Source organism: Alosa sapidissima, chromosome 7, assembly GCF_018492685.1.
Source record: "Alosa sapidissima isolate fAloSap1 chromosome 7, fAloSap1.pri, whole genome shotgun sequence".
In the NCBI taxonomy this organism is placed as follows: Eukaryota; Metazoa; Chordata; class Actinopteri; order Clupeiformes; family Clupeidae; genus Alosa; species Alosa sapidissima.
This window is the reverse complement of record NC_055963.1, coordinates 13,817,011-13,825,661: the sequence shown is the minus strand read 5'-3', so window position 1 is coordinate 13,825,661 and position 8,651 is coordinate 13,817,011. Positions and strand designations below refer to the sequence as shown.

Here is an 8,651-nt window from a genome sequence, read left to right as displayed (position 1 = left end):
AACGTTAGTTAGCATCTACTTTGAAAACAACTTTGGAATTCTTGCAGTTCACTGAAGATATTCTATTTTGTATCATCTTGGTTTTTCTAAACAAATATAAAAAAAAATGTTTAAAACGGTTTATCCGGAAAGGCTATTTTACCTCAATTTATCCCCGCGCCTGCATCGCTGACAAGTAGCTCGCCGTGATCGTATAGTGGTTAGTACTCTGCGTTGTGGCCGCAGCAACCCCGGTTCGAATCCGGGTCACGGCAGTGTCGGCAGATTTGATTTTTGTTCAGAAATCATAAAGGTTACTTAGCAGCATCTATATTCAAAGACCCTTCAGTGATCTACTGTGAAGATCACTGAATTTCACTACTGACCCTTTTCCCACAAAGACTCTTCAGTGATCTACTGTGAAGATCACTGAATTTCACTATTGTGATGACAACTTATAATACAAATTATTTAGGGCAAAACGGCAATTTACCTTGTTGAATATCATGGGTCTTTCCTGACTAACTAATTTTTACACCGAAAGATCTACTCGCATCACTGATGTGATTTCCTGTCTATGGATGGTCCATACCAGGGCCCGTTCACGGAATTAGAAATTCTCTCTTCAGTGTTTCTCAAAGGTCCGGGGACCACTAGCCTGGCTAACGTCAGACCTGAATAATCGCGCGCGTAAGGCAGCATGGGAAACCCCAGGCTAGGGGACCACTGGTGGTAAAATATAATATAGATGAGTTGTTTGCAATATTGAACCAACTTTTATGTAAATCCAAACAGTTCTGCAACACTGTCTATGTAAGATATGCCTGTTTAAATCATATAAATCCTCTGACACAATAAGCAAAGTGCAAAGACAATAAGCAAGGTGGTTCAATGAGTAGGCCTATTAGGCTAATATACTGTTAAAGTAGTTATAATCTTTTTTTTTTTAGCTAGGTAGCTCCATGCATTTCTTTTTTATTGGTTAAGTGGTCCTTCGTCTGAAAAGGTTTGAGAAACACTGTCTAGAGTCTAGACTACATAATCTTAGTGCATCAGGTGCATCCACGGGTTGCGATCATGTACAGTCTATTTGGCCTACGACATGCCTACAGCTAATTCCTTAATTATAATATGGTATACGGAGTTTAAAGTTTAAACTTAACCAAAAGAGTGCAGAAGTTTCTCGATGTCGATTATATAGCCTAATTCCCAGCCAGGCGCACAGGGGCTCTTAATGTTAAGTGTAGTGCGAGTGCTCCACAGCGTTTTCACCACTCTCGCTTTCTGAAACAAAAACAGTGATGTAATGTTTATTTGATGTCACATCCTGTCCAAATGAGTGGCCACATAGACAGTAAAATGTTATCCAGGGAAAATAGCCTAACATTAGCACAAAACAAATATTAAAAGCCAGGACATGTGCTAATAAATGTATTATATATTTAGATCAAATTAAATATATCCCATTCATCAGTATGGCTTCAGCTCATGCAGTTAATTTACGCAACATTGGAATACAATCTGAAACGTTGCCAGAATTTATATAGGCTATGACTATCTGGTCATAGCCTACATTTAAACCTCCCTCGAGTCATATCAACGTGACAGGCACAGAATAAGACTACTACAATACATTACTTAAAAGATTTGAACCAAAGCTATAAAAATGTAGAGGAAAATGCTTGTATTTTGAAATCAGTTTGCTGTGCGATACAGGAAGTACTCCTCCGTGATAGCGATGTTTTCACTGTACCAGACAAAGCGGTACGTGGAGAAAAACGGCTAGTTCACAGCTGTTGTTTGTTTTCATGTTAATTTTTATGACACTGTAACATCAGTGAAATATCCCATTCCTTTGGATTATCGAGTGGACTCCCCAACATGGCAGCTGAGGAGGAGAGGGGGGTTGTTCGTGTCAAAGTCAAGGTGAGGAATTTTATGAAGCCAACAACAACAGCAGCGGTAACGTTAAGGATAAATCGAGCTGCCGCCAGGATACCTGCCTTGTGATAATTCTGATCAGGAATTGGACAGTGCGATCAGCTATTTTCCATACATCTATTAGGTTACTATTACTATAACTGTTTCGCTGTCAGAAATCTTGTTAACAATTGACATTGTTTGCACAGTAATTTCCACAATGATAAGATGCTGGTGTTTTCCCTTGGCTACAGTCATCGTAATCCCGATGGAAAACACTAACATTATATTTGGTAGTGTAAACATTCATGTTGAATAGACTCTTAATATTTTATCTTATTCAAGTGGACACGGTCGCAATCAATTAGCCTAGGATACAATGAACATGTCCCATGCACATAGAAACAGAAAGTAAAAGTCTATTTTTTTTGGACATTTATGTCGACAGCTGTCAGATGACACTGCACAGGTGTCAAGGAATGTGTAACGTGGTGTTGCATTGAACGTCAACAAGGTTCGTGAGAAGGGGTAGTAGCAGAGTCCTGATTGTAGGCACACGAATCCGGGTTTTGTGAGTCATTTATTTAAACAGCACTGACGTCATCGGAAAGTGTCTACTTCTGCTCTGGGTTGAAGTGTGAATTCTTCACTTCTGCTCTAGGATATACAACGCTTTTTCCTCTTCTCTCACATCAAAGTAGCTTTTGCCAACTTCATCACAAACATCAATTTGGAAGCATGCTTTCACAGTAGACATAGACTCATTAGAGAATTGTAATTACAAGGCCAGCACTTTTTGTGACCAGTTTAAATATAACGTTAAGTGGTGTTCTTGCTTATTGTGCACTGGCCATTAATTTCAGCTTATGCCAGCATGTCATGGATTTCTCTTGCTCATTTCCTTGTAGAAGTGTGAGGGGATGCTGCCCGTGGAGTTCCGGTCTTTTGCTGTAGACCCTCAGATAACCTCTCTGGAGGTCCTACAGCACATTCTCATCCGGGCCTTTGAACTGAACGGGTTAGTATAGGGCGGGAAGACCGATGGTGAATGAACATCTTGGATATATAATTTGAATGTATTGTGTATTATACGGTATGTTGCATGTAATAAATTGTGAAAAAGTGAAATTGTTTGTAGAATGGTTTAAAACAATCTTGTATTCATGTTCTGTTCACAGGAAGAGGAATTTTGGAATAAGTTACCTGTCTCGTGATCGCTCGGGGGTGGAAGTGTACCTTTCTCTCCTGTCTGATTGGGATTTAGATGCTGCATTTGTCTCGGCAGCGAAACCATACCTGCAGCTCAAGATAGACATCAAACCATCTGAAGACAGTGAGCTTAGCTTTCTTAGAATACAGTATAGCCTATGTATGCATATGACATATTCACATGAGAGTTGGGCTAATGGTGGTGTTTCTGTCTACAGGTCCAGTTCTGGAGGACTGGGACATCATCAGCCCCAAGGATGTGATCGGTTCTGATCAGCTCGCAGGCGAGAAGCGATCCCTCGCAGCCGCGGCCCTCCCCTTCACCCAGTCCCTCCTGTCCCAGGTTACTGAGCCCGTCAGCCAGCTCTTTTCAGCCAACTCTTTTCCAGTCTCTGCTGCTTTCAGTCAGGTTCATCTCCTAATGTAATCAAGTTGAAGTAAAAACAAACAAACAAACAAACAAAAAAAACAAAAAAAGCACACCGCTTTCCAAACCGTGCTCTTCTTCCCTAATGTGTTGTCGTGATCAATCAGTATCTGTCAATTTCTCTCTCTCTTTCTCTGTCTCTCTCTCAATGTCACCGTTCTCAGATGGGCCGGACACTGTCCAGAGTGCAGCAAGCCTTGAGCTGGTCTTATGGGGAAGAGGTGAAGCCCTTCAAGCCACCCCTGAGTGACGGCGAGTTCCACAGCTATCTCAACAGCTTGGGGCAGCTCTCGCGGCCAGAGGACCTCCGACTGCGCATCTACCACGGGGGAGTGGAGCCATCGTTGCGCAAAGTATGTGAGCGAGGAAGAGAAAGAGCTGTCATGATGAATCAGAGGAGTACCCGCCTATGAGTGCAAAAGTGAAATCAGTAAATGGATGATACTGTAGTTCCTATAATTGGAATTCTATTCCCTACTTGGTTGTCTGTATGTACACCACAGATACTATGTTGTTTGCCATTTATATTATTTGTCATGTTCTGTTATATTGTTGTTATGTAACCAAATACTCTGACATAGCACGGGGTATAATGTAAATTCTATGAGCTGTATTTACAATTGTCATTAATTAAGCCAAAGAAAGCATTTTCTTTCTATTTGTCACTGTTCCTTACTCCATTCTTTTAGGTGGTGTGGCGATATCTCCTGAACGTGTATCCAGATGGGTTGACTGGTCAAGAGAGGATGGATTACATGAAGAGAAAGACTCGAGAGTATGACCAGCTGAAAAGGGAGTGGACAGCCAGGGTCAGCTCAGAAGATCTGGAGTTCATCAGAGGAAATGTCATGAAGGATGTGCTAAGAACTGACCGAGCACACCATTACTACGCTGGCTCAGAGGACAGCCCCCACCTCACAGCTCTGACGGACCTCCTGACAACCTATGCCATCACACATCCACAGGTATAAACCTCTGCTATCAGCTCATGCTTTTATGAGTAGCAGTATGTACATGTAATGGTTAAGACCATAATAACCTCTGGTGATTTTATCGTCACTACTGAAAAAGCCATATTCCTACCAGCTCTGCTAACTAACTGTTCATTTTTTAACTTTACATGGCATTTTGTAATATTAATTTATGTAACCAAGCAAAAAATGTGCAGATGCAGTTTATGAATCTGAACTTTGTTGTCTTAACAAATGTTATCCTGAAATAGCTCAAGGTTTGTTTTCTGTCGTTCCTCAAAGGTATCCTACTGCCAGGGTATGAGTGATATTGCATCACCAATTCTCGCAGTGATGGACAATGAAGCACATGCATTTATCTGCTTCTGTGGAATCATGAAGAGGCTGGAAGGCAACTTCCGTCCTGATGGTCAGCTCATGTCAATCAAATTCCAGCATCTGAAGCTGCTGCTCCAGTATTCCGACCCGGAATTCTACGCCTATTTGGTTTCCAAGGGAGCCGATGACCTGTTCTTCTGTTACCGCTGGCTACTCCTAGAGCTGAAGCGGGAGTTTGCGTTCGATGACGCCCTCAGGATGCTGGAGGTAACCTGGAGTTCCCTTCCACCTGATCCCCCTGAAACAGAAGTGGAGTTGATTGGTTCACCTCTGGAGTCGGACAAAAATGACAGCTCAGAGAAGGGCTGCGGAATTGCAGAGGGGGAGATGACCGAAGGTGAGCAAACCGAAAAGCAACGAAAGCGCCATATGTTACGGCCGTCACGAGAAGAGGCCGATGGCGAAAGGAAGATGACCTTAGAAGACGAGCCAAAGGTTGAGGCAGGACCAAGACGTGATGGTGAAGGAGACTACCGCTCAGCATACGAGGCAAAGATGAGCAATGCTGTGGTCCCTCCATTTGAGAAACAAGCCAGTTTTGGTGAATTCAAATACTACAGTGCCAGAAATGAGGACAGTTTTGAGGCATCCACTATTTCCACCCCAGAGTTTCATTCTTGTAGTCCTGCGTCACCTTTGCCAGTTCGCCAGTCAACGGAGGACAGTGAGGATGACCCTGGAGAGAAGGCGCCTTTGATCAATTCATCAACTCCAGACACAGAGCAAAGGAGCTCACCCAATGGGCAAGCATCTCCAGTTTCACCACTGCCTTCATGCCTGCCTACTAGGAACACCGAATCCAGCCATTCTCTCACCAAATCCCCCTCACTATCCAACTGGAGAGGAACCTCCCCGGAAAGCCCGCCCTCCCATTACGGTGTGTCTACTTTAATGAATGGAAGACCAACATCTCCAGATGAAACACCTGGGAGACTGGCATCACCTCCTCCGGCCTCTCATGGAACGGGGGCGGCTAACTCTCCCTCCACGCCCCCTGGGAAGTCAACTCTTTCCTCCCCGACTCTGGCCTTCCCTCAGAATCGCTCTTTGCTGTCCTCTCCTGTCTTGTCTTTCACCAGATCCCCCTCTCTACCCAGGCCTTTTTCCAGCAATCTCCCTTCCCCTTGCTCCAAAACCTCCACTACCATGGTGAATTCCCCTAACACTAACAGTGCACCCATGAAGCCCTGTTCTTTGCCACCTCCACAAGAGTTTGGCAAAGGCAATCCCTTCATGCTGTTTCTGTGCTTGTCTATTCTACTAGAGCACCGTGACCACATTATTAAGAACAGTTTAGATTATAACGAACTGGCCATGCACTTTGACAGGCTTGTTCGGAGACACAATCTTGGGAGGGTGCTGCAGCGTGCTAAAGCGCTTTTTGCCGATTACCTTCAAAGTGAGGTCTGGGACTCTGAGGAAGGGGATGAGGTCAGCTTGGACTCTCCCACCACAGCTGACAACAGCCTCCATTCTCCCACTAACAGATCAACAATTCCCAGTCAGCAGTCGCCGACGCAGGCCACTTCCTCATCCAACTCGACCTACAACCTTGCTTCCACTATTCCCTCGCCCACAAATCAAATGCCTCTCTCTTCTCCCTCCTCATGACTACTTCTCCTTCTCCTTGACTTGCATCTTCCTGTGTTCCCTCCCCATGCCACAGCCCACATCATATAATATACACCATAGATCAAACTTCATTTTCTGAGATTGTTCCCAGTCATTACATGTCATTATTAACTGATTGCAAATTTACCATAGCTAAAATCCCCACCGTCCCACCACTTGCATAATGTGTACATCATTCTTTCACAGGAGACCTTCAGATCCACTCCTCACCTTCTTTTCCCAGCAATTCATACCCACATTCTTGCCTTTGACTTTTAATTCCAGCCTTGTTGTGTCTTGAGTTGCCCTTGCTATTATGGAATCTTTGATTTTTCAGGTTTACAAATGATCTTCAGTAGGTTTTGTTGGTTCTTATGCTTTACCAAAGTTACTTAATTAAAGGGAAAAAACATTTTTGTTTGTTATATTGCTCAGAATATGGATGTGCATTGTTGATTTTGGCTAATGTTCAGAAATGTCAATGTGAATATGCAGACATATCCTAAACTTGATTTGAGTATTTTATTGGGTCTTGGAAAACACACATTTATGTACTTATATTTGTGATGAAACTTGACGACTGATGTTTTTTCTGCACATAATTACTGTTATTGTACATCTGTACATTCAAGGAATGCGTATAACTGGTATTTGCCTTTAGCGCTTTTAGAATTTAGACTTATTGGAGCATTGAAGCAGTCCATTCCAAAGAGAACAGACCGTGTTATTTAGCCGAAAAAATGACCGAATGGTCTAAAATGGCCATTGCCAAAAGCTGTTTAAACCCACAGAGTAAGATATACCTGGGGTTATGTTGATGGTACTACTACTTACAATTAAATATTTCAGTGTTTTGATTTTTTTCACTATGAGAAAACGTATTGACTGTAGCAATAGGTGGCAAGCCGGTTCATAAATGTGAAAACCTATCAAACACACAGGATATCAGAAAAAATGACTCAAGCTTGTACTTTATCCTGTTGTGTCTGATTTCAAACTGGGTGACTGGAAAACTTCAGCTGTATAGCTCCACTTTATACAATGTAACTGTTGCTATTGAAATAGAAATCTGTACAAAATGTTTATTTCAATATTCCCTTTATATTTGAAAACAACTGGAAGTTGCCTGTCAGCAAGTTACAGTGACATAAAAAGAAAAGATGTGTGATTAGAGCATATTACATTAGCATTTGATTCCCTTGTTTACCAAGAACGTTTGTTAGAATTTGAACGTTCAGTAAGTACATAAGTAAAGTTCTATACAAAATATATTACACTACATAATCAAACAGTGAATCAGTCTAATCACACTTTACAAATTTTACTTAAGCTTTTTATTCTGTATAGATGCAGTTGCTGTATAGTCCTTGCTAGTTTTGTTTTGTTTTAAATCTCATACCAGAGTTGACTCACTGAAATTATTTATCACACCAGTGAAGATCAATATATTTTCCATATTTCTGCAACAGTTAATTCATTCAGGGACCGCGTACCTAAATATACAGACACATGGCATTGGATGAAATAGGCTAGTCATGAGCCATCAAGTTTTTCACTAATGGGACATTTTGCTAGTGAGGTCTGTGTGGCCAGTTAGGGTCTTGTAATAACTAACTGTTGTTATTATCAGCCCACCCAAGTGTTCTAGTCGATGCTTTGCACAATAGTCCCTAGTTGGGACAATTTCTGACTGAAATTATTTACAAGTCTTAACACCAAGTGTTCTTTTGATTTCTTTCCTTCACATTTACAAGTGCTTTTAGCAGGTCCCTCGCAAGGACCAAAAGCATATTTCCTGAGGTAGGAGATATTAAAGGCCTTGTGCTTATGTGTGATTTTTAGTATTGAATGTTTATGAGTAGCCTATACCTTTTTTGTTTTGTATATTTATGCATTGAAAATGTTGCTGGACTGAATGCTAGCAATACAGATATTTGTAAAATAAACTTCCCCAATTTAAATGTTTTGTTTGCTTGTCCAGAAACAATCAATTGCATTTGGAAGTTAGAAATGTACATGAAAAATAAGATATAGGGCTTAATGGATTAATAAAGAAGCAGGCCCTATAGGCCTTTTTGTGTCTGAAAACTCTGAGAAATAACTAAGGAACTTAACTTCCGTATGCATGTAGTTAGGCCTACTGACTAGCACAGATC

At 41.7% G+C, this 8,651-nt stretch overlaps 1 protein-coding gene and 1 non-coding gene across 3 annotated transcripts; both read left to right on the top strand.

Moving 5' to 3' along the window:
• Positions 1-182: 182 nt before the first annotated feature.
• On the top strand, positions 183-254 carry trnah-gug. Its single transcript has one exon. It is a non-coding gene; the product is annotated as a tRNA-His (tRNA).
• A 1,402-nt stretch (positions 255-1,656) lies between these two features.
• tbc1d25 (TBC1 domain family, member 25) lies at positions 1,657-8,461 on the top strand. 2 transcript variants are annotated; one of them, XM_042096919.1, is made up of 7 exons: positions 1,657-1,905; positions 2,808-2,917; positions 3,078-3,232; positions 3,327-3,517; positions 3,700-3,888; positions 4,225-4,500; positions 4,789-8,461. In XM_042096919.1, the coding sequence occupies exons 1-7, from the start codon at positions 1,861-1,863 to the stop codon at positions 6,493-6,495; spliced, it is 2,673 nt and encodes an 890-aa protein (XP_041952853.1). In that variant the 5' UTR covers positions 1,657-1,860; the 3' UTR covers positions 6,496-8,461. The 2 variants fall into 2 exon arrangements, with proteins under 2 accessions (XP_041952853.1, XP_041952854.1); XM_042096920.1 differs by having other exon boundaries at positions 1,665-1,905; positions 3,327-3,451.
• The last annotated feature ends 190 nt before the right edge of the window (positions 8,462-8,651 follow it).